At 33.8% G+C, this 27,357-nt stretch overlaps 3 protein-coding genes across 4 annotated transcripts; 1 reads left to right on the top strand and 2 right to left on the bottom strand.

The window, feature by feature from the left end:
- Positions 1 to 9,065: 9,065 nt before the first annotated feature.
- LOC132041559 (heat stress transcription factor B-2b-like) lies at positions 9,066 to 11,402 on the top strand. Of its 2 annotated transcripts, none has more exons than XM_059432258.1 (3): positions 9,066 to 9,442; positions 9,836 to 10,315; positions 10,627 to 11,402. In XM_059432258.1, exons 1-3 carry the CDS (start codon positions 9,188 to 9,190, stop codon positions 10,897 to 10,899), a joined length of 1,008 nt encoding a protein of 335 aa, XP_059288241.1. In that variant the 5' UTR covers positions 9,066 to 9,187; the 3' UTR covers positions 10,900 to 11,402. The 2 variants fall into 2 exon arrangements, with proteins under 2 accessions (XP_059288241.1, XP_059288242.1); XM_059432259.1 differs by having other exon boundaries at positions 9,067 to 9,442; positions 10,642 to 11,402.
- Positions 11,403 to 14,839: 3,437 nt separating this feature from the next.
- On the bottom strand, positions 14,840 to 24,850 carry LOC132041560 (uncharacterized). Its single transcript, XM_059432260.1, has 2 exons — positions 24,704 to 24,850; positions 14,840 to 15,585 (listed from the first exon to the last, which is right to left on the bottom strand). Exon 2 carries the CDS (start codon positions 15,511 to 15,513, stop codon positions 15,139 to 15,141), a length of 375 nt encoding a protein of 124 aa, XP_059288243.1. The 5' UTR covers positions 15,514 to 15,585; positions 24,704 to 24,850; the 3' UTR covers positions 14,840 to 15,138.
- On the bottom strand, positions 18,768 to 23,421 carry LOC132041561 (F-box protein At4g00755-like; the record flags this gene model as incomplete). The annotated part of the gene is made up of 4 exons (XM_059432262.1): positions 18,768 to 18,992; positions 19,116 to 19,535; positions 21,719 to 21,766; positions 23,346 to 23,421. Coding segments are annotated over 4 exons (765 nt in total), but the record flags the coding sequence as incomplete, so codon positions are not given.
- Positions 24,851 to 27,357: the final 2,507 nt, after the last annotated feature.

Genomic DNA, 27,357 nt, shown 5'->3' with positions numbered 1-27,357 from the left:
AAGAAAAAGCCATGCAAATTTTCTATTACTTGAACTTGTACACTTGGGGTAAAAGCCACTTCTACCCTAGAATAAAAATGACAAGAGAAGAGGGGTCTACGAAACCCAAGCTTAAACCCAAGGAAAGACAAATATTGTTATGAAATATATTATGGATGTCCATATCACAAATATAATGCTTCCTCCACCATGTTAATGGATCTTCCATTTTCCTCCACCATCTTAATGGCTCATCCATTTTCCTCCACCATCTTAATGGTTCCTCCATTAATTCATATATTAAATGTATATGTATCACTATAAATAGAGGCATAAGTTTTCATATGCAATACACTTGTAATACATCTTGGAAGAACAATAAAATCTCTCCTCTTTTGTCACTCTATTTCTATGGTTTTCATCCATTAATATTGTGACTCTTTTTAGCTTCATTTTATAACACGTTATCAAAGACGAGACTCTAACATTTTGGATAACTTTTTAATTTGGAAAGGTAAGAAAAAATTAATTCTATTCCGTACTTTTGATGTATCATATCACCTACTACTTTGAAAGGTGAGCAAAATTATTTCCTCTCTCATCTTAACAAAGTGGGTTCCTTATTAAGGAGCTTTGTTACCAAGCTAATAGGTTCTTTAATTTCACACGGCTTAATTTCTTCATATATTCTTTGGAATTTTTAAAAGAAGCAAATTTTGGTTACGTTAAAAGAATTGATGTGGTCTTGAGAGGTATGGTAAGAATACACAACCATTCAAGTATTTGGTTTAAAACTATACGATGAAGACGGCAGCACAAGGTGGCAAAAGGTAAAGTAATCTAAGCCTTTCTTAGTTGCACTACTATATTTGAAGTAGTTCTCCATGGACATTTGGATCCATATATCCGGTTGAAAGTATAGTTAATTCGTATGTTTTGTAAATTATTTAATATCATGCTTGGTAATAAGGATGGCCCACAAAAGGATATGGCTATCATGAGTTTGCTACTAATAGTGCGACTCGTTGGTTCATTTGATTCATGGGAACCTAATTGGTTCTGGGCTATTTATGCCTCAAAGTTGTTCATGAAGAACAATATTATTACGAGGGATTATGATGTTAATTTTATATCCCTTAAATGACTAAGAATGAGAGTTTACAAGAAATATATGATCACTCGAAATGATAATATTTATTAAATATCGTTATGATTAAATTTATTTATGTCTATGACCACCAGAAGTGGGAATATTTTTATGGGCTTATTGTTGGGACTAAACATGTATGCCTCAATTTGCTCCTGAAGTAGCAATGTCTTAAAAGAGATTATAAGCTTTCACGATTTGATATGCTTAAGGCACGTTCAAATAATTATGTTTTATTCCTGAAGAATGAAAACTTTTGATAAATGTTGCAAATACAAATCCATTCTCTGAAGTGAATGGAACGTGCATTTGATTGTGAAAATATCATGATCCATCTCCAGAAGAGGTAGAATAATTGAGAAGAAATATTCTGAATATTATATGCTTTACTCCCGAAGTGGTAAAACTTGAAACTTTACTCCCTAGAAAAAACTTTTACTCTGAAGGAAAGAATTACCAAAATATCCGAGAAATACTCAAGCAATGTATTCTCGTGTTTGAGCAAAATAACGAGCTATTGATGAGCGTCGTATTTCAAGCACATTTAAATAATCGTGGTTTCATTCCCCGAAGTGAATGAACTAATACCACAACTCGTCTCCGGAGAGATAAAATACAAGGAATATACATGTTATTTTGGTGGTATGAAATTAAGACATAGCAACACGTACCTCGTACGAAACGTCTTAAATAATTTTTTCAAAGTATCATTCTAAGGCAAAAAGGGAGCAGTAAGAATGGTTCTGCTATAACCCCATTAATACATTATGGTTAATTGTTATTGATTTCCTCGAAGGAAATAACAATTAATGTATTTTCCCGTGAAGGAATTAATAACTATGTGGTTGCCTCTTTGATACAAAATGTTCGATGTTAATGATGAATCTCCCGGCCGAGATGTTTGAAATATTGAAGTTTAGAATTCAATGTTTGTTTCGTGACACCAGTAGTGTCGAAATTTGCTTTCATGGTACCAGAAGTATTTAAGAAATATTTGATAATAGAAATTAATGATCAAAGGCTCCAGAAGAGCTAATTATTTATTTACAAGTATCATGACACTAGCAATGTCCAAATAATATCTGATTATGATAAATAAATTGAAGTCTCTGAAGACGTTATATATGATAATACCATTCATCGTAGATCGTAATTGGTACGATCGGAACACTGTAGTAGACCTGAAGTTTACTAACAATAAAAATGGTTATTATATTGAGACTACAAATGATCGAAATATTAAATATCTTCAAGTTACTACGGGTAAGAAATACACATGTGAAATTTTACCCGAGCATGATAAGATCACATACCACGATAAACCAGTAGTTTATTGATATATAATTTCATGCAATAGTAAACCGTAAGTTTATTAAAAGAAATAGCACTCGTGATAGTAAACTTGAAGTTTACGGGTACAAATAATTTTATCAGTTGACAAGACCATTTTGATCGTCCTGATTTAAATCTGATGTGCTAATTGAGTATTAAAAACATATTGAAGAACTAGAAGATTCTTCAAGAATTTGTTTATGTTGCTTGTTCTCATAATAAGTTGATTAAACTAGCCAATGTCAGGACCGAATCCCCAAAATTCGAAAAATATATAAGGTGAATGTGGGCCCTTCACCCGTAATGTGATGTCTTAAATAGATGCATCTATGAGACGGTCACATGTATGTTTATTGTCAACCCAGCTTGACATTTACGAAGTTGCTCGCTCAAAATGATTGAGTTGGAAGCACAATTTTCGTAATATGTAATCAAGACAATCATCTTGATAATGCCGGGTTTATATCTAATTTGGTTTGGTATCAGATGCCTCCATAATACAAACCTAAACCATTGCTTATGAGAATAGAGTTTCGTATGTTGGTCCGAAATATGATATATTGCATACAACAAAGACTTGTATGCTTCGATCAATAAATTTTGATAAATTCTCCCTCATATTTGGTTCGTGGTCGTGAACTATATATTTCCATCTTTTATCATTTGATGAGGTACATGATTAATGGATATACCATGATGCACACAGATGGATTTTCCCAAAGAAAATAGGGACATATGTCACTAAAATAAGTGGGGAGAATAAGCAAATAAGAAATATGTCGTGAATTATCATCGCATGATCCTCGATAATTCAAGTCAAATGCCGGAAGCATTTGTCGACCCAACTATTTCATATTTCATCCGCAAAATGCTCCTAATGTCCCGAAGGACAAGTCTGCGTGCATGAACGACGGTAGACGAATCGGTTCCAAATATAATAATATTTGAAAAAAAAAAAGAGGAGCAAATGATCATAATAAAGAGGCAATGTGCTTTGAAGAGCTACGACATAACACTTCATAAACCTTATGAGAGGTTCTGTGTACCGAAAATAATGAAGTGATGAGATCTCGCAAGTTATGTCGAATTGCGAACCGATACAAAATGATATCTTGTCGACGATATCTTTGATACAATATGGCGCGCAATATTGTATAAAATTGTGAGAATTCGAGTTCTACGTTTCTTAAAGCATGCTGACGTAGAAATAATTATCAAGTGATATGATGCATCTTGGTATGTGTAAAGCTTATCGACCAGATACTAAACATCAGAAAATGTCACATTATTTATACTGATGGATGCTGTCACAGCCTATGTGGCTTACTTGATGAAATTTAGATGAAAATTCCTGAAGGATATAAAATGCCTGAAGCATTTGGTTTAAAGTCTCGGGAAATGTATTCAATCAGATTACAAAGATCATTATATGGTTTAAAACAATCGTGCTTACGTGGTATAATCGCCTAAGTGAGTATTGATAAAATGAAGGATATACAAATGATGCCATTTGTCCATGTGTTTTTATTAAGAAAACAAAATCGTGGTTCATTATACTTGTCAGGTTATGTTGATGACATAAATCTCATCGAACTCCGTAAGAGTCCAAAAGGCGATTGAATATTTGAAGGAAGAATTCGAGATTTAAAGATCTGAAAGACAAAACTTTGTCTTGGTCTGAAGATTGAACATTTGACAAAGGGATCTTTATCCATCAATCATCGCTTATACCGAAAAGGTTTTAAAACGATTTTACATGGACAATGCGCATCCTTTAAGTACTCCAATGATTGTTCGCTCACTTGAAGTGAGTAAAGATCCGTTCCGACCTCAAGAAGAAAATGAAGAGCTTCTGGTCCCGAAGTACCATATCTTAGTGCAAATGGTGCACTTATGTATCTTGCTAACGCTACAAGACTCGACATAGCGTTCTCTCGTTAATTTGCTAGCAAGATATAGCTCTTCTCCTACACGAAGTCATTGGAACCGAGTTAAGCATATATTGCGATATCCGAAGGGAACTAGCGATACGGGTCTGTTTTATACTAACAAAGGTAGTACAAATCTTGTCAGTTATGTGTGATGTGTTATTTATCTGATCCATATAAAGCTCGATCTCAAACGTACTATCCGTTTACATAAAGTGAGGTACCGCTATATCATGGCGATCCACAAAGCGTCTATCGTTGCTATCTCGAATCACGCCGAGATAATAGCTATTCATGAAGCAAGTAGAGAATGTGTGGGTGAGATCGGGATACATTTCATCGAGAAAGATGTGGCTTGAAGTGATACAAAAATACCTACGTATTATACGAAGATAATGTCGTACGCATAGCTCAATTAAAGGGAGGATTTATAAAAGCAAGATAGAACTAAGCACATTTCACCAAAGTTATTTTTCACACACGATCTCCGTAAGAACGGTGATATTGACGTGCAACAAATCCGTTCATGATTAACTCGCATTTGTTCACCAAATCTTTGCCAACTTCAACTCTCGAGAAGATGATATTCAAGATCGGAACGCGAAGACCCGACATCCGAATCTTAGTCTTCGTCGTGGGAGTGAAATACGCGTTGTACTCTTTTTTCCTTAATCAAGTTTTGTCCCATTGGGTTTTCTTGGTAAGGTTTTTAATGAGGCAACTCTCAAAGCGTATTACTAGATATGTGTACTCTTTTTCCTTCATCCGAGGCTTTTTCCAACGTGGTTTTTCCTAATAAGGTTTTTAACGACGCACATCATCTATGGACATCCAAGCGGGAGTGTTATAAATATATTATGTGTCCATATCACAAATATAATGCTTCCCTCCACCATGTTAATGGATCTTCCATTTTCCTCCACCATCTTAATGGCTCATCCATTTTCCACCATCTTAATGGTTCCTCCATTAATTCATATATTAAATGTATATGTATCACTATAAATAGAGGCATAAGTTTTCATACGAAATGACTGTAATACATCTTGGAAGAATAGTAAAAATCTCTCCTCTTTTGTCATTCTATTTCTATGGTTTTCATCCATTAATATTGTGACTCTTTTAGCTTCATTTTATAACAAATATAACTTTATAAGACTTATTTAATTCTTTAACCATTTCAATCTCATACTTCTTGTTTGGAAAAATAAGCGAAAAATTAATAAGTGATGAATGAATGAACAAATTCCATTTTCTTAAAAAGACTGTTGGGCAATATTTGATAAGATTACTATTAACTTAAATTAGACTAAAATAGTTTATAGGAGATTACCCTAAATCTACGACTTGCTAAAATCAATAAAAAATAAACTACATAAATAATTATTCCAATAAAGAGGAGATTGAGCCACAACCACAAATTTGCAACTCCACATCACATTAAAGAATTTTCTAGAAAGGAAAGCCTTCTTTCTACATTCTTCTTTCCAATTATCACAACCCCACCCCCACGCCCACGCCACCTAATAAAAAAAGTTCATAACAGTGCCAGATATGACATGATTATATATTTAGAAGTTGCATGGACAATATAGTCTGATTTTTAAGCTAGTAAAAGCATAGAGACACACCCGTCACCTGACATTTTGATTTTTCTAACATAGTGGGTTGTTGGGTACGACGAATAATTTTCTAAAAATAGTTTAAGAAAGTCATTTTTTGATATTTAGTTGCTAAAAAGTATTTTCCGAGGAAATTATTTTAAATTTTAAATTTCATATTATTTGCTCCAATACCAATTAGATATTATTGTTGATTATTAAAATTCAAGAAAATTTCATCAAAATATTGAGCAATTTACTAACATTATTATTAACTCTATGCTGTTTTTCATAAAATATTTTCTATGCACCAACCAAATACTATAAAAGAGTCTCAAAAATATATTTAATAAAGAACATTTTCATGAAAAATGACTTTGTTCATTCCAATATAAGTTGCATCCATTTCACCCTATCCAAAATGCAGAGTTAGAGATTTCATCTTATTTAAGTCTTCAAGCATAATCTGAAGCCACATAGCCTATAACTGATCGCTCACTACTTTACATTGTTGAATATCATAATGTGGACCACCGTGGTGGCTTCTTTATGATTTCATTTCAGTTTTTAGATTATTTCTGTTATGCGGGGTTTTCCCGCAAGGTTTCCATAAGCATTTTAACTAAACTTTAGTTAGAGATCTAATTACATAATTGAAAGTGTAAGCTTTTTTTCTTTCTTTTTAAAAAGGCATCTTCTCAATAGCGAGTATTTCAGAAATGAAAGACGCTGGTACATTCCCCTATGATCCATTGGACTAGACGTAGAAACGACTGCTCTAGCTAAAGCGTGAACAACTCAATTTCCTGATTTTCTAACTAGAGAAACAAACACTAATTGAAAATTTTTCATTAAGTATCTTACAATCATGAACAAGAGTATCAAAATAAGAATTACTTGAAATGTTTCCTTAGAGAACTTGATGAAATAGTTGATTATCTCTCTCAATTAAGATAATTATTAGCAAAATCGCAGTTCAACAACTGAGAGCTTTCCGAACGTCCATAATCTCTGCAACTAGCATGCTAGGTACTTTATTTAAAAATCTTGCTTGACCGCCAATAAAATCTCCTCTAACAATATGTATTAACCAAAGTTTTCGTAGCGTTTTCGGGGGGGGGGTAGTCCTGTAGTACGAGTAAAAAAACGCTCCGGGGCGTAAATGAAAGGCATAGATCCATAGGGCGCATGCCTTAGAATTTGGGGCGTAAGTCCCGGGCGCAAAAGTATAATCCCCAGACGTAAAGGCGTACGCCCCGGCCGTTAATTTAATTTTTATTGTTAAGTATTTTTGCTATAGATTATGATTTTTATTATTATTGTAATGATATTTATACTATTATGTTATCACGTTTTCGCATTGTAGTGATTTTTCTTAAAATATATAAATAAAGAAAGCAACTCTTATTTAGAAAATAACACTGTCATAACTGTTTTTTTAAGATGATTATGTCTTAAATTGATATGGTAGAGATTTCATAAAGACTCATTCTCAAGAACTTCATCCATTTTTTTTTTTTTTTTTGTCATTGCTCTTACACTTTTTGCCCTTCTCCTTCTTGGAATATAAATAAAAGTCAGTGCAAATATTAGTTGAGGGTGGGAAAGACTAATAAATTTGGAGATTGATGATGAAGTGACATAAGATTTCATTTTAAAGATTATCTAGGCTATTATCATTTTTTGTGTTGTGACCTTTATCAAATAATAGTTATAATAATTATTATATCATTAGTGATTTATTTGAATTTATTCATGGTCGAGTGATAAGGTAGAGGACTGCAAATCCTTTTTTTCCCATTTCAAATCCGGGAGAATTTTAATGAAAATTTTACATTTACTTATTTTTTAGTAATAAAACTATAAAATTAAAGATACATGAGACATACGGGTGTGTCGATTACGCCTCGTCCCGTCTTTGCGTACAACGCCACCACGCCCTCCGCTTTTAAAACATTGGTATTAACATTCCCACTCGCGCAATACCACAATAAATATCAAAGTTAACATCTGTGTTGCATTTAATTTCATGATTCTAGGTTTATTGTGTGTAATCTGATTCTATAATTTTCTTTGAGATTTGATTACTTATTATGAATTCTATATAAAGAAAATAATATTTAAAATATATATTATTTTTTGCACATAATAAATTCTGTACTCGCAAATTCATACTCGAATCCTCTACTCTATAAATGTCACGCATCAGTATCCTTATCTCTCTATCTCCAACGTAAGAATAAGCATTCCATAACCGACACGTACTCTTTCTGTCAAGTACATTTTCAAAGTGGGAACTAAAGACACACACACAACATTAATGATGTTGGAAACTTAACGAAACGTAGAACCTTCTGGAAAAAAAAAAACAGCTTTTTAGTTTTTTTTTTAGCTCTCCAAAATTTTCAAAGGTTCCTTCTCGCATCTTCCTAACTAAAAATATTAGTTACTGGGTCCCACGTTACCCCTAAAAAATTTCCTCATTGAGATAATAGCATTTCTGGTCCCCAAAATTATAGGTATATTATGATTTGATCCTTGTGAAATTTGACAAATAAATTTAACCTTGAATTAATCGAAATATGTAGAAATATATTGTATTTCAACTACTTTAAAAGCATATTACCGTTAAATTTAGAGTAAGAGCACAAGCTTAACATAATAAATGAGTAATTAAGCGACTAATACAACAACATACAGTGAATCTCGCAATGTGTGATCTAGAGAGGATAAAGTGTACGCAAACTTTACCCCTACTTGGAAAGGTAGGGAAACTGTTTTCAAAAGACACTTGCTCAAGAGAAAGCATGACAAAAAATGTCATGATAAGACAAGTAGTTCAAAACTTTAATGTGAAGGGGTATTTTTAACCCAAAATTAATTCGAAGGATATTTTAGCCCTTTTCCCAAAATAGAGAGGCATTTTTGACCCTTTTCCCTTTTATTAACTAAAGATTAAATGTGCCCCAGGCAAATACTATAAGGATCTAAATTAGAATTTATCAATAATCAAGGACCAAAAAGGCTATTAACTCTTTCCCTATTTTACCCTCTGCTATTGTTATTCCCATCATATTCTCCTTATCAACCATTTCTTTCTTTCTCCCTCCTACCCTCGTCCTGAGAAACTTCTAGAAACAATCCTCAACTTTCTCTCTAAGGTGTTTGGATCTGTATTAGCAGTAGCAACAGTGGATGTCATGGTGCCATCGCCGGTTGAACAGACCGGCGAATCTAACGCCGTTGGTGCTGAGAATCAGAGATCTCTACCAACGCCATTTCTGACGAAAACTTATCAGCTCGTGGATGATCCTGTTATCGACGAGTTGATCTCGTGGAATGAAGATGGAACAACATTCATTGTTTGGAAACCTGCTGAATTTGCTAGAGATTTGCTCCCTAAATATTTTAAGCATAATAATTTCTCCAGTTTTGTCAGGCAGCTTAATACTTACGTAAGATTCTTATTTTCATCATAAAAAAATTCGTTTTTTTATCATTTTCTATTACTCTCTCTGTCTCAATTTATTTGACATTTTTCGGATTTCGAGACTCAAACAGTTTACTATGGTAATTTTTTCATATGAGCTGTTAATTATCGCGATTTGTAGTATTTTGACGTAATTTTTGAGTTTTATTCTTGGAAAAACTTAAAGCTTCTATGTTTGAATTTCCTCTTAAAATTAAGAAGTTAATCATCGTGATTTATCAGTAGTATTTTTGACGTTATTTTTGAGTTTTATTTTGAAACTTAAAGCTTTTACGTCTAAATTTCTAGTTAAAATTAAGAACTGTCAGTAGTATTTTTTTTTTCATTGATTTGACTATTTTGTGAAATTATTGTTTAGGGATTCAGGAAAGTGGTACCTGATCGATGGGAATTCGCGAATGAATGTTTTCGGAGAGGTGAGAAAGGACTACTTCGTGACATTCAACGCCGGAAAATCTCACCGGCAGGTACTGCCGTTTCACCGGTAGTAACTGCAAATGCAGCACAAGCGGTGACGGTAGCGGTAGCTCCGGCGGCGGTGCGGATGATATCTCCGTCAAACTCCGGTGACGAGCAGGTGTTATCATCCAACTCATCACCGGCGGCAACAGCTGCCGCCGCAACTGCAGCGGTGCTAAGGACCACCACGTGTACGACAACGCCGGAGCTTCTAGAGGAAAATGAGCGGTTGAGGAAAGAGAACGCGCAATTGAGTCAGGAATTAAATCGGTTGAGGAGTTTATGTAATAATGTATACAATCTGATGTCTATTTATTCACCGCCGGCATCGTCAGGAATACCAGAAGGACGAGCTCTCGAATTGCTCCCGACGGAGCAGGTAATAGCGTCTCAATTAAATTAGTGGCCTAAATTTAGAATGAATAGAGGCTTAAACTTTTAAAATTTTTATTACGAAAGTTCATTTTTCTAGCTTATGCAAAGTTGTCAAAGGCTTTTTTTTTCATAATGGATTTCTTCTAATTATTCTTTTTTAATTGATAATATAGTCAAATACATTTGATCTTTTTTTGAGATATAAGTAGTACTTCAAATATATCAAATTTCTTCTGGTAATTCTTTCCTTTTATATGAAAAGTATACTTTTTCTACAAATAATACTCAATATTGTATTTTTTTAAAACCCTTTAGAGCCGGTGTGGGCAGGTTGCGGCGGAGGTAGACGGCGGCGGCACCTTCACGGCGGCGGAGAGTAGCGGTGTGAAGGCGGAGGAAGATATAAGCCCAAAATTGTTTGGAGTTTCAATTGGTGTAAAGCGCGTGAGGAGAAGCAATGAAGCGCGTGAAGAAATGGTGCAGGATCAAGTACACTCGCATGGATCAGACGTGAAATCAGAGCCGTTAGATTCAGGAAGCGGACATCAAAATGATGATGATCAACCGTGGATAGATCGATTAGGCTGAGATGATTTTTAACTCATCAAAAAAAAAAAAGAAAAAAAAAAAAGGCAAGTGGTCCCCAGAAGGTGGGGACCACTTGCTAGAAGGAACCAGGAAGATGAGGTGACGTTGATAAAGAACACGTGTACAATGGAGGTAATTATCAGTGTTGGTTCTGGTGGTTTCTCGAAGAATAGAGAAAGTGGGTCAATGGTTTTTTTTAAAAAGGTCACTATATTAGAAAAATATTATTGCTTATAAAAAGGCCCCAAAAGCGGTGGGAAAGGAGAAGAAAAAGGTGGATTTCTAAATGATCCATAATTGGATTAGAAAAATGGGGAAGCTGGGCTAGTTTAGTTGAAAAGATGACAAATGTGGTAATTTAGTCAATGTTTTAGCTGGATGGGAACTATTTATGTTACAAGGTGCCAGAGAATTTTTGGCTAGGAAATTGTTTGTACATAATTGAAAAGAAATAATGTTGTAATTGTAAGTTCTTAGTAAATTTACTGAAGTTTGCTCTTTCTCATTTACCTTTTTTTCCTTTTCGCCTAGTCTTTCTGCTTGTTTTGTTTTGGTTCTCTTATTATTACTTCTAGAGAGAACATGCTCTTCCAGTAGATTGACCAGTCGCTGCCTGAAATTTGTATAGTTACCCTATCTTTCCGTAAAGATTAATTACTCCGCATTGCAGTTTGATTATATCATGATTTGCGATGCGTAGGGTTCAATCGTGGAAGAAACGTTCCCTACTTAAACAAAATCATATTCAGGCGATTGAAGAAACGTTCCCTACTTAAAAAAAATTCATATTCGGGGCTTAAATACGAGACTTCTAATTAAGCAAGATAAGTAAGGAGTTTCATTCAATGCACCATATTCTTTTGGTGGTGTATAAGTTTAAGTATTAGTTTAGGGTAGAATGAAAGTCGTAAAGCTCTTTTAGCTCAAGGATCAATTTGAATATTTTTCATTTTGTGAAAAATGTCTCTGGGTTGGAAAGGTTACCTTTAGTAAATAAGGGTATATGTTTGGATCAATATTATGACAGAAGTGGTATATCTAACTTCAGTTATTGACGAATGACAAATCTGGATTATTTTATAAAGTTCAATGACATATTTAAACGTTTTTCTCTATAATTTAGAATACTTTGAACTTTAGCATCGCTGGATATATAGGTCGCACGGCCACCTTTTAAAATGGTACGGTCAGCGGTGGCGTTCTTAAAAATGTGATTTTTATGGTTCTAAACTACTTGGGATCATGAGAAATTGATAATCAATCGTACATATACTTGTGGACTACTTGCATATAAGAGAATAATTTTCATTTAAGCCATTCAATAACTATTAATATACTAAAATCTCGAGCAATATATACAAGATTCGACCCGAAATAAAATACTATAATAACTGTACATGCATGGCATATATTCAGCCAAAGGTAAATACAAGATTCTGCAACATATCCTAATCACTTCTTTGGTCCAAAAGATTATTGACTTTAAATGAAGAATTAATTATTTGTAGTGAATATTTACAATTTTAATTAAGAGGTAAATCTTGTGCCAGTTGCACTCTTTATTTTTTATGAATAGAATCTAGAGAGATCTGTTTATATCCTAATATTTTTAATTTTTCGTTATGCTTAATAGAAAACTAAAAATGAGGGGATAACTATTGCCTAGAGGCTACAGTAAATAGAAGCATTTGCAAATAGTCCGATCAATTAGTTATGAGACAAAATTAAACTAGAGCAATAAAGAGGCAAAAATGATTTATTCGTCTTCAAGACAAGTATGTAGACAACAATAATAATAAAAAAGATAAGTTGTATGTACACTGTAAATTAAGGAGTCAAAGAAGTAATGAAGACAACAATAAAATACAATAACTCCTCCATTCACCTGTCAAAATACTAGACCACTTTTATGACACTGGTATTATTATTGATTGCGCCGTTATATATTGTGTTTGTTAGCGACTATGATTAAAGCCAGAAGTGATGAGAGACTGATGTGCAAAATATTAGGAATTAAATCAAGCAGCATAAATATCTCAATTTATTGAATTATTTGGGCAATCTGTTCATTAATTAGAGTTTAGAGAAGTTTCGTATATTAACTTTATTGGAATATGACTATCTCGATGAATCTGAATTACTTGAGATTTTCAGTTTATTTCTTGATGCAGTCGAAATTATGAATTTGGAGGGAGAGGGGCGCTGGGCTTGTAGACTCTCTAGCAGTTGGTCCAAAGATCACTCTTATCGTAAAAGGAATGAAAAATCACATAGAAATGGCTTGAGTCATCTAAAAAAAGAAAAAAAAGAAAAAAAAATGAATTTGATGTAGGACTTCAATTAATGTTCTAAAAAGTGCAAGGTTAAGATATATAAAGTCCACATATGTTGTATAAGGATTTTAGAAGAGTTTATAACGATTTTGGTGTATATTATGCATCACCGTTAGATTTGGGATTAAAATGCTCAAATTCTTTCGTGTTGTGCACATGCAAATATTTAACGCCTTAGGTTTCACTAGAGGATGAGGAAGTGCAAATAGAAAGAAAAAAAAATAGTTTTGTAGTTCAATACAGCATGAAGTAAAATAATTCACCAATTAATAAGCATTTAATGGAACATGTGATCATGTTATAGTGGGTGATACATACAGTTTTTTGCAATGACAAACCACAAGAGGGATGATAATATGATATCATATGATGAACTTAATATTTCTTAAACACCTAACAACGATAAAATTTGTCATATTTACTCATTTTAATAGCATCAAATAAATAAGAGATTACATAGATAATTGCTATTATGACTCTGTTCATTTGGAAGTACACTTCATATCTTTAGGGAAATTATCCTAATCTACTCTTTCACCAGAAATTATCCCAATCTACTCTTTCACCGTATAAATACCTAAAGTATTTCACCCGTTATATTTTCGATCATTTATATACATTTGCTATTAGCAAATATGCTCGTATTTGTCTTGAACTTTAATGCAACTTCAACGCAGATGGAGTGAATCCCACGTATCAAAGTACTTTAATTTGAGAAAAACATCTAGATTTATTCATCTACTTTTGAGTATGATTTAGAATTACTCTTCTTCATACTTCGATTGGTAGCTAGGCTTCATACATTTAGAGCTCCATATGTCAAAGGATAAATATGACGCTATTTACTAACGGCAAGGGTATAAATAACTTCCACTACTAAAAAAACTGGATTTCCCGACCTAAAAAAAGGGCAATTTCCGACCTCATGAGGTCGGTTTTCGGTAAAAACCGACCTCAAAACCGACCTCAGTTGAAGGTCGGAAAAGAGTGGGTCGGAATTATTACCGACCTCATGAGGTCGCAAAAAACCGACCTCATGAGGTCGGTAATATTTTTTTTAGTCGGCTATTATAATTAATTAATTATATAAATTACCGACCTCGTGAGGTCGGTAAATTATATTAATAATATAATGATATTAGTTTACCGACCTCATGAGCTCGGTAAGTTATATGAATATATATAGAATATATATATTGTTTTAGATTTCTGTCGTCCTATTTTCCAGGATACCGACCTCATGAGGTCGTTAATTTGCAATTCCCTAAAAAAAAATTCCGTAAAACCGACCTCATGAGGTCGGTAATTTGCAATTCCCGGGAAAATTTTCCGAATACCGACCTCATGAGGTCGGTAATTTGTAATTCCCCGAAATTTTTTTCCGCAAAACCGACCTCACGAGGTCGGTAATTTGCAATTCGAAAATTTTTTCCAAAATACCAACCTCATGAGGTCGGTAAATTGCAATTCCCTGGAAAATTTTCCAGAAAACCGACCTCATATTCTGCAAAAAAAATTGTAGCACCTAGCTGTTATTCCAGCTGCCCCCTGTGAAGATGAAAATAATTTTACTTTCAATTAAAACCAGCTCAAATAGCTGCCAACAATACACCAAACTACTATAAATACATAAAACAATAAGCTACTATTACAACACATATATTACAACCACCAAAACATCAAATTCAATTCGAAACTACTTCAAAGTTGAATAAAAACGTCAATCAAACATTCACAAGAGACATTAATTAAGCTACTTCAACCTTCGCAAACATCAAAACAACATTAAACTACTTCAACATTTGTAAACATCCACAAAATATTAAACTAGTCTACACTAAGTTAGTCTACAACATTAGACTACTTCACCCCTCGCAAATCCACAAATCCACCACAACATTAACATTCAAACATGCCTTTGCGTGTTTGACACATGAGTCCCATCATCAGCCGCACCACTAGATTGAGTATGGGGGTTACGAGCATCATCAGGACACGAGGGAATCCCCCTCGAAGCAAGTATAGCGTCTAATTGGGCCCTCATACCGTCAAACTGCACGTCCCTCCGCCTCTCCCTTTCCTCTGAGGCCTGTAGCTGGCTAGATAGCTCAGCAATCTTTTGCTCCATGGCCATAGCACTCACTCTATCGAACGACTCGGTATTGGAAGAATGTAGGCCTTCCAGGGGCGACCGGTACTGACGAAATGCACGATGTGGCATTCCGTAAGCTGTGCCAAACCTAGTGGGACCACCAACACTCTCAAGCCACCTTTCCTCCATTTGTTCTTCTGTCAGCTCTGTGTTGGGTGGCTGAGTACGAAGAAACTCCGCCTTTGAATGTTGATATTGATTCTGAAATAAAAAGGTAACATTAGCAACCAACTTAAATCTCGAATTCAATAGAAAAAACTATCAAACATTTAGTAAACACCTAAGAAAACATATTCTTCAAATCGTTAAGAGTATACTTGCTGGACATCAAAAGCTACATGTTTGAAGCCACAAAGTTATTTCAATAAGCAACTCAGTCTGGCTTGAGAGTTTTATGACATATTCCCTTTCTTCTAACAACCAATATCAGTTAAAAAACCTATATTCCCTGAACAAGAGGAGCAACCATTCTGCTGCATCCAGCACTTGTAGTTTACAAAAGCAAATATTTTGACTCTGAAAACATATTATACTCTTTCATGGAAGAGTAGCTCCCAAGCTTTATTGAAAAACACTAAAATGGAAAATAAATCACAACTTAATAGGAGATCATTTGCCCATACAACCAAAAGGAAATTCACAAACCTGGAGAACAGGTGTTTCAACTTCCAAAAAGCCAAAAGATTCCACTGCATTACGTATTTCTGATACAATCTACTGAAGGAGGGATTAAATCAGCATGGAATATATTGCACAATTTTCATAGGAAAAGAAGAAGAAGAAATGTTATGCTTTTACAACGTCCATTACTGCCTATTGCAGCAGAACTTCTAGAGAAAGTAGCAGAATTAGTTTACTACAAGTCTCCACCTTAGGTAATTTCAGAAAGACAACAATATAACACTAAGCAGAAAAATTCTATTTCTGAGGTTAACTTCATTTGCGAGAGAATATTGCAAATTACTCTGGGAAGATCCAAAGAAACAAATGCCCGGAGCAGTACGAACAACTGAGAGTATTTTCATTTATACTTGAAAATTCATAGTAGTATCTTGTAGATTGTGGTTTTCATTAGTTAAATGTGGTTATAAGTCCATTATTTGATAGAGGACAACTTCGCAATGAAATATCTATCTATATATATATATATATATATATATATATATATATATAGATAGATATCATGAAGCTACAATTATAAGCTGAAAAGTAGCTTTAAATTTGAGGCCTGAATTGGCTATTTATAGCTCATGATCTCGATGGAATAGATCGAACTAGAAACCTAATCAAGTAAATCAGACACATGGATCCTTAACAAAGGAGAGACTTTATAAAACCAAAAGAAGAGACAACGAAAAAGAACCTCATTCATCGATGAAGAAAACAATATCATTCTTTTAATAAGTGAGATATCAGCTTTATGATTTGCTACATGCATTTCTGAAATCATCTACCACCAACAGAGAGAACAAAATGCATGTTTGAAAGCAATATTTAAAAATCCAGCTTGCAATATAAACCCGTGATAACAAAAATACGTTATGATCTAGTAACCAATTGTTAAGAAATAATGAGATGATATAGGAAGTGGAGGATGCTAACCAACAGATAGTTCGAGATCAAAGTAATAACAGAAAACTATATGCTCCCTAACTGTCAAAACTGATGAAGTCTCCAGTCATTTTAGTTTAGAAGGAGGAAATAGAAGAAAATTTGTAGACCAACAATCACAAACTATTAACTTGGCAAATATCCATACTGCTTAGTAAAAGTAATTTACTGGAAGGTTTACAATTCAAGAGGTAACCAACTGATGATAAGAGAAAGACGATATTGTACTTTTGACGTAACAGTCAGAAGACAAATAAATAGCTAGCCTACCTTTGCCCTCTTGCGAAAGGTATCAACCACCTCAGGATTTGCAATCATGTCCACATACCTATCATAAACAGCAAGGAGAGTGAACACACCCTGAATAACTTTTTCATGCAATAGTACAGAAAATTAATCATTTGACTGGTTTCCTCCTTGCATGCATAAGATATCATGAGAAGAAAGTCAGAGAAACGTTTGTAATTGAAGATATCCTCTCCGGAAACCCGACACTAAAAATAGTTGTAGACATATGCCAAATGCCCAAATCTAAGGTAGATTGCATATTTTCGTTTGCTTTAGCTACTTTAAATGATCAAGTTATGTGGAAGCAAAAAGCAAAGCCCCCAGGGATTTGTTCTAGCGGTACTAGCCTTTGGCTAGAGGGGCCTTTGGCTAGAGGGGTAGGCCCATTATTCATCGAGTTTCAAATTGTGTGCTACTAGCCTCGGGGATTTCTTGGTTATTAAAAAAAGAAAGAGAAAAGCAAATACAAGCAGAACTGCATAGCCAGAATACGAGGCAAGGGCACCAACACATATGCAGACAACCCCTGGAGAAAAACTTATAAGAGTTGCTTATGTATGTAGCATCTACCATTCTATGAATTGACCAGAATATCTAAAATTATTCTGGCTGAAAAAAATGTGACAGTCATATTATGTATCCAAACTGAGAAGATAAAAATTAATTTTGAAATGACCCATTCTAGAGAATTTCTATGATAGTTATGCAGTCACCCCTCCTATAATGAGTCAGTACCATGCAACTAGAAGCTTCAACCATAAACCTGCACAATAAATAAAACTCACCGCTGTCGATAGCGCTTGTCTATATCTGTTAAGCCATGATATTTGTCCGGTAATGGAAGCAATGACTTCGTGAGAATTGAGAACGAGTTCACACATACAGATATCTCCCCTAGAAAGAAACCGGGAATTAGTACTTCAATGAAAAGGGCTTCAAGACTTCAAGACAACAGCTCAAACAATAACAGAAACAAAGTTCAAGAAAATATGATTCTCGTATTTGCAAAAACCAATTACTCAAAATCATGCACGTCTTTTTCAGGAGTTTGGAATCATAAACCAAATCAAACTTAAATTGATACGTTGAATTTGTAAAACTTGTATTCAATGCAATTGATCCTAATGGGACAATATCTGAAAAAAGAATCGATTGGATCCGCATTACTCTTTCAGACACAACTTTATCTTCTAGTTTATTCTTTCAGAACACAAAAAATCAAATATGATCCTATTTTAACTCCTCTTAATATTAATGTCAAGTCACCAGTTGCCCTATACCACATTACATAAATCTTATGGAGCAACATTTCAGTCTCATAAGTTCCCTTTGGCTAAAATGGACCTTAGAATGACAAACTCATCAAAAACTCATAAAATTACAAACCAAACCCATGAAAATTTGCACCATAAACCTAAGACACTAGAACAAGGGTATATGGACCTTAGAGAGCAAGAGATTGAAGTACTCTTTTGGCTGAAAATAAAATTAGCACATAAGATTTGTCTGTGTTGGGAAAAAGTAAAGTTTATACCGCACCTGTTTCATAGGGAATTCTTTTGAGGTATACGTCCATATAAACTTGTCATCAGCAGGCTGTCGCTGGGGCAAGTACAGGAGATCACTCTTATCTCTTGAGGATTTGGGGTGTCCTAATCGAAACCGAACAGATTTTGCAGAGCATATGGGCTTTCCTTGATGGAAATAAACTGATTTGGAAATGTTTGTATATTAGCAAAAGAGCAATAAAAAAAACTTTGGAAGTCTGATTGGGAATAGTCGAGAGGGAATTTAGTGCCCAAGGTGATGATAAGAGAGAATGAACAAATCACCTTTAAAAGGTTGTATCTTTATTTCAGTGATGACACAAAGATCAGCTTTCAATTTGTAAACTAGCGTCTCGGAAGCATTGGGATCACTGTGTCCTATACTTGACCAGTGTGAAGGTAAATCTTGATATCTGTCTCTTGGAACTAGAGTATGCACAATACTTTCATCTGGATAATGGTCCGTACTTGAAGCGCTAACTGCATTACCTATGCAATTACTTGGACATGAATTTGATGTTTCAATAGCTTGAAGTAGAGAAGCATAAACATTATGGTCTCTTTTTAGAGTCTCCCAACTGGAACTGCTAGACTCAACATCTTTTCCTTCTGCTACATTCAAATCTGCTTCTGTTATACGTGCAATTCTAGAAAGCTGCGGAAACTTTCTCAGACACAGATGCTTGGAAATTCCATTAGTAGCCACTGCAAACAAATAAGTAGAAGTTCAACTCATTCGTTCTCCCAATGATAGTAAACCTTCAATGACCTTTAAGTGGCAAAAAATGGCATCCCTAGATTTCTTGAAGAAATGCTTAATATAGCATCAATTCTCTGTATGAAGGAAATTGTGGAATTCTGAAAAATTGATGCAACATCATAAAGCCAGAAGAATTGATGTAGTTGGTACGCATAAAATTACATGGTGTATAGTTGTCTCTGTCACCGAATCAACATGGATTTAGCTAAAAATAGAAATTTAATATAGCAAAGGACCCATGTAGGGATAAACATGAAATTTGTAGAATCTCTTGTTTTAGAGAACCTCTAAATTATAAGAGAAGTTATTTAGAATTAGATGAAGTATTCCTCAATAGAGCAGAATGGATACAAAGGATTCCCATAGCTGACAAATTGATTGATTAATTGTTAAGGCCGATCATTTGCATTAATACATCTCACAAATTGGGAGTGCGTAAAGAAGAAACAATACCACATTAATGCATTATTACTAATTTACAGAGAAAGATATATGTTACCCTATAGTTTTCCCCATCAGAACAGCGAATTTCCCACAACGATTTCCTCAAGAAAAGGAAGGAGATGAATCTGCCTAAGTAAGGAGCTACTCCTGGGCTTAGTGTGAGTAAATTCACCCGGGAAAGAACAAATAAAGGGCAATCAGTTCATCTGAAGTTAAGAAAAATTAACCATTTAACCTTTAAACCATGCATGTAAATAGTGGCAATAAGGATCTGAACTTTTTGAAATTTGAACCAGAACTAGAATAGGAAAACAAGTAAACACAATTACGCCAAGACATCTACATCATTGTGATACAATCACTCACACCAGATTTCAGAAAACTGGCAAACCAGGAGGATGAAAATTCATCGGTTAGTACTTTCATCTTCTAACCCAATTCTTAGGAATTCACCTAGACCATCAAAGTATTCTAATACTGGCACATTGTGCTTGAATTTCTGATACTTGGATTAACCAAGAAACATGGAGAAGACAAGATAACAGACAACAATGCTATGTAGTAGAAGTCATACACTAGTCTAATAATTACATCCAAAGATCTTCATCAAGTCCACACAGCTTACCGGAAGAACTTTCTTCTGACAGTTACTTAGAGAAAGCAGATCTTCGTTCTTTCAATTTTTCTGGACGAGGAGACAAGCTTCTAAAATGCACAGAAGAACCATAAGGAACACGGTGTACGCACATATGAGAAACAGAGAAAGAGGCATATAGTAATTAGCTCTACCCTGCCAGGATCAGAAACATATCCTAATCAGCTTATTCTCGGTTTTGTGATCTGCTGTTGATACCATAAATTTTGAAAAGGAACAATATTCAAGTTTAAGGACCGATTAATCTGGGGTTCATGTAATATCCATCTCAGCTCTTCCCTAACTTAGACACTTTGGAATCAAGTCATTAGAAATCTGGACTTGATTTCAACGATCTCTAAAATATAAAAGAGAAATAGGGACACAAGAGATAGACGCATATTAGAGGTTCTTCACAGCCAAGGTCGGAGACATATTACAATATTTCAACTTACATAACATTTTAGGTTGTTGATATCGCCTGGGAAAACCAAAAAGGACCAGGTAATTTGGTCGAGGTCTAACCTTACTTTTTGAACCTTGAGAGATTCTCATATACAGTGTATTTTTGTCTCATACATGAATTAATTTGCACATGGTATTTGAGAACAAAGCAAAGAAATTTGATTATGATTGCGTTGGTTGTACCCTTAAGAGGATTCTCCTTCCTCTTTCTGAGGCTTCACTTATTTGTACTCATTCCAGGTATATTCATATGGTGGATTTAGTGGCATTGCTCATACTAGGTCTAGATGTAAACAAAGAATATGTTATCACTGCAGAAAGGCTCTTTAATTTACTTTTTTGATCGGTAAGACTCTATACTTAAGTATCTATAATGATGAGAGAATATAAAGAAAGAGCAACTATGAGCTTTTAGGCTCATAAGTATAGCAAACATAGACAATGAGTATAAGAGTCTCACAATAGAAATAGGAAATTGCAATATATGACTTACTTTTTGTGGAAAATTAACATCATTAGGAGTGTAGTATTATGATGAGAGAGAAAAATACTACAAAGAGAAAAGTGAAAGCTTGAACAACTCACCAAATTGGCGCCAAAGGCGTGAAACAGCGCCAGCACAGACCACATCAGCTGGATCACCCAAACGCATTAGAATGTTCAGAGACACGTCAGTTTCAAGCCACAGCACAAAATCAACACGTGTCTCCACACCAAAATGCATTTTCTCAAGTTCCAAACTCTGAATCATCACAAACACATAATTCATGCAAAAAACATTAATTTTGAGGAACGCCAAGAGGGAAGTAAGTAAATTGATAAAAATGAATTTCAATGCCAGTTTATGTTTGTTTTTGGTGTTACTGAAAGGCTCACGAAAATGGCTTCTCTTAAGGCGCTTTAAAAGAACAAACTTTCTCATCAAGTCAATACTCACATAAAAAATCTCATCCTTCATAACATTAACCAATTCATAAACACCAAGAAGAAAAATCTGGAATACCATCTAACCTATGAAATGAGAAAGCAAACATGAGGGAAGAAAAATAAACAAACGGAAGATATTACCAATTTGGGGCTTTAAAAAAGGAAGAAAAATTAGCATGCAACCAAGAAACCTACACATCTGGAGTTCACCCAAAAAATTCAACAAAAGAATGAAGGCCAATTGAACACAAAGACCAGCAGAGAGTAGTAAAGCAAGGGACTTTGTACCTTTTGGATTGAAGAAAATGAACAGAACCTAGAGAACGAAACAATATGCATTACAAGGTTACAACATGGCCACTTTTTCCACCCTATTCTGCAAGTGGGTTTGACATCCCAATGGCTGCAACTATCCGTGCAAACATTGGAAGCCTCAACACTTCATTCATGGATAAACTAATTTCTGAGTTTTCCTATAAGGGCTCAGCAATCGTTTTAGAGGTCACTTTGCACTTTGCAGATTACAACGACGGTTAACTAATAATGGTGAGGATGACGTTTTATCTTATGCTACTTGTAGATAGATCATAGATATTGTGTTACTTGACAAAACTAACAGGAGAGTTAATCAAAAGTTAAAACTATAGGGAAGCACTAATGAGATTAAAAGTTTTCAAATAAGTAGAAGTAAGAATAAATGCGGCGTAAGTTTAGATTCCATAAAAAGATAAAAAGAATGAAGTGAAATTAGACGTCATTATGGTTTTGTGTCTTCTAAGAGAATGACATGACTGACGGAGACATAACACATAGAACTGAAATTTGATGATTGATATATGATATTATGAGTGTATTATGAGATAGACAGATATAAAATACCTAACAAACTGAAATGCAAGCATACAGAAGGATTGAGAGATCAACAATGTTATACGAGAGTGAATACTGGACCTCTAAGACCCAACATATCCACAAGAAGAGTATCGTAAAAATATTGATATTAAGATAGAATTGCAGTCATATAATGTTAAACAACTGTATGATTGATCAAATCCGACATAGAGTGCAAGTAGCACAAATAAAGGATAAACGATTGTCTGAGATGGTTTTGACCATGTCCCGCATAGACATGCAAATTGGTGAGTAGATGCAACACAATGGAAAGAAATTGTCTCAAAAGACTTATAATCTAAGGATTTCGCTAAGAATAGAACGAATTAGAAACAGCGGATCCATATAGGCGATATCACCTAGTTAGAACTAAAGTTTAGCTATTCGTATTAACCCGAGGTCCAACGATTTGCCAAAAGCCTCTGTAGTCTGGCTAGAGCATTGTGCGCCAGTGTTAGGACAAGGTTATATTAAAGAACCTTATTTTAGAAATTATCTGTTTTGACTTAAACGACAATTCGACAAATATCTAGTATGAAATAGAATGGACTCACATAGACCAGAATGGATATACAAGATTCTTATAACTGATTTTAACAAATTTGGAGTTGCAACATAGCTGATTGATAGATAAGATCAAGACAGATCCTGAGCCATACCTATGTTGGGATTTTATCTAAATATAATAATAATAATAATTATTATTATTATTATTTTAAATTTAGAAGTTAAATGAAAGGATGTGTCTTTTATTAAAAGGGTGTGTTGGTTATTAAATATTTTATTTATAAAAATCAATTCAATGTTACTTTGCTGAGTTACTTTTCTTTCACTGCAAAGTAACTTTTTCCTTCTTTTCAACCTTCTGCAAATACTCTTTCTTCTTCAAGTTCAAAGATTAAGTTCCATCATTCTTGTTTTCCAATAGAATTTCTTTACTATTTGCTTAGTGCAGAAATTCATAGGCATGTCATATCCACTAAAACTATTTGCGTAAATCCCATAGCAATGGAGAGGGAGCAGATATCATTTTTAGAAAAGCGTTTCGTACGTGTTTCAAACCTCTAATCATGTGTTTATTATTCATAATGTGCCTTAGAATCAAGAAACCATCACAAATTCACAAAATTTATAACCAAACACATGAAAATTTGCCCCAAAAATTAATCATACACACACAAAAAAAAAAGAAGACCCTCAAGGAAACATGCGTAATTTCAAAGTGGGTTTTCAAGAATTTATTTAATAATATTTATGTGTAATTGCGTTTAGCTCTTATATATTTCTTTCAAAAAATTGAAGTACATAATGTCAACTTCAGTAATTGAAGCATGTAAAAAAAATTAAAAAAAAAAAACCCATCTGTATTCTCATCTTTCCTGATTTTCCACTCCAATTGAGTGTTATTTCATTATTTCGTATCCCCAAATGGCCAAAGTAATATTTGGAGAATATATTCAAGACCCTTTATTGGTAATTGCATTTAGCATCATCACTATTTTCTAGATCTGATTCCCCATATAGCCAAAGTAATTTCATTATTTTGTATCCCCAAATGGCCAAAGTAATTTTTCTGAGAATTTATGGAAGACCCTCTATGTGTAATTGTGTTTACTCTTCTTTTATTCAGCAAATTGAAGCATACAATTAATGTCAAGTTCAGTAACTGAAGCTCTAACAACTCAGTAACTGAAGCTCTAACAACTCAACCCAGTAACAAATTTCTTAGCCAAGAAAAGAAAGAAAACCAACCTCAAATGTTGATGATAACTGGCGACGGCAGCGGTGGTTCTGGGTGTGGACGACGACGACGGTGACTCCCTGCACTGTTGGTAACGTCGACGGTGTATTAGGTTTAGAGAGAGAGAGACCTCAAAAACGTTAAGAGGGAAAGAGAGAGAAATGGAAAGAGAAGGGTTTCATTAATTGGGGTTCTTTTAATTTTATTTGGCTAATATTACCGACCTCATGAGGTCGGTATATTTAATAATTTTATTTTTAAGTTAAAAGCATACCGACCTCATGGGTATTCTTTTAAATTAAAAATAATAAAAGATAATATTTACCATCATATTAAATTTATTTTAGTGAGTCGGTACTTTTTATTTTTCAAATTTTGATACAATATTACCGACCTCATGAGGTCGGTTTATTTTTAAAAAAATTGAAAAATAACTATTACGATTTTACCGACCTCATGAGGTCGGTTTTTTTCCGACTTCAACTGAGGTCGGTTTTTTGAGGTCGGAAAATCCAGTTTTTTTAGTAGTGTTCTAAGTATAGTCAAGAATAAAATTAAAATATTTCGTACAGTATTTTAAAAAAATAATCATTTACCTTATTTCTTGTAAATAAATAAGGAACAAATTGATGGAATATAGGCATACGTAATGGGAAGTAAATAGTCAGGATTGAAATGTATGGTAATAGAAACACATAATCAAAGATTTTAATCAAACATAAAATCGATACTTATCTTCGAAGCGCTGATTTAAGAACCAAAAATCGAATCTTCATCCACGAGCACACACCATCCAACATCGTCATCCTTCGCCTCCTCTCTCGTTGTGTAACACGAATAATACTGTGAATCGAAATTACGTGCTTAATTTCTATGGAAAAAGAGTAAAACTCAGAAAAACCCTTTCACCTCCTTGGCGGAAAAGTTATTTTATTTTAACTGTGTGCTTGTGGTTTTTCCTTTTTCAAAACCCGTCGGTCTTTATTTTCCATCAAAAAATAATATTCCATTTAATTCTTTATTATTCCGCACAAAGAAGGACCACATAATTTAATTAACGAGGCTTCCTATTATGGAATTAATTCGAAATATCTCAATTAATCCTACCATAATAAATTACGAATCGTTCCACTAAAAAATCGTAATCGCACTCCCCGCTCAATTTCTCAAATCTTTCATTAAATCTTATTTAATCCCCCCATGTTAAGATTATGATACCAATCAATTAAATTAAATTACCGACAATTTAATTCATTAACTAATCAACTTCGATATTTCCGCTTAACTTATATCACGTGGCTGATACAAAATCCACTCCATGTGTTTTCACGTAGAGACTTATAAGCATCCATAGCGGGGTATCATCAATCTCAAAGTCGTAGACATGGATTCTATCTACTAATTATTATTTCACAAATGTAATTTGCCATTATCCAATTTACCAGGAAATACATGTATCTCCGCAATCGAGTCGTACCTTTTAATAAATCAAAATAATAAACAAATCACATTGATCATAATAATTATATCAAGATTAAGAGCATAAGTACATTTAATGAACTAGAGAATTTGTTTTATATATTCAAGAAAACACTTATCTCATTACTGGGTCCGTTTAAATACATACAAAATGATCAAGATGTATACATTTTAATCGTACCGTTCCCACAACGAAGATACATTATATTAATCTTGCTTTATAATCATACCGACGGCATGTCCAATTTTCATCTTAGATCGTGAACATAAATTTTATACTTATAAGAACTTTTATTTAATCTTCTCGTAAGATAAGCAAACTATCTACTATATGTAAGTAAACACACAAATACTAAAATACGATCTATTTAACTCTTTTATTAAACAATGAATAAATAATTGTTCTATAATAAATACTATATCCAAATATATGGTTAATAGTATATATCCCAACACAAATATCAATTTATCAATTGGTTCGTAATTGAATAAGCCTAATCTTATACTAACGGACAATTAACTTTTTCTTTTTCTCTAACCTTTTTCTTTGAGAAATTGAATGGTAATTGCATGGAAGATCCTTGTAACGGGCTATATATGAAACTCTAAAGTGGGTGCTGACTACTTCAAAGACAAATAGACTACTCAGACAAATATTATCTTGTTTTTTCACTTTGTCCCACTTGATAAATAAAATTACGCTTTTTACTAGTTCAATTTCCACATAATAAGAAATAAAAAATTAAATAAAATAAATTTAAAGCAAGAAAGGGAAATCGTCTAATCCTATCATTTGATTGTGGAAAAGCTGTGTCCTTTGGAATCTCTATGCTTGATTTCGAGTAGAAAAGGGTATTGAACTCCTATATAATACTTTAGGTGTATCTATTAAAAGTGGGAGAAAAAAGACAATAAAACAGACTTGCAAATCTCTACGTTTTTCATTGTGGAATTTAAACATAACCATTAAATTTGCTTATTTATCAATCATCGTTTCACTTTTTTTAAATTTTCTTGCCCATCATGGAAAAATTCTTGACTTGTCAGTACAACAACCTTCTATTTAGGGATCTCGATCCATGATTGATCAACTAATAGGTTTTCTTTAAAGTCAAGAAAAGATTTTTTTCGTGAAAGAAGGCAAAACCCCGTCTAGTAAAGTATTTCAAAAGATTGTCTTTTTTAA

This window comes from Lycium ferocissimum, unplaced genomic scaffold (assembly GCF_029784015.1).
Source record: "Lycium ferocissimum isolate CSIRO_LF1 unplaced genomic scaffold, AGI_CSIRO_Lferr_CH_V1 ctg10719, whole genome shotgun sequence".
Classification (NCBI taxonomy): domain Eukaryota; kingdom Viridiplantae; phylum Streptophyta; class Magnoliopsida; order Solanales; family Solanaceae; genus Lycium; species Lycium ferocissimum.
This window is presented reverse-complemented; position numbering and strand designations above follow the sequence as displayed.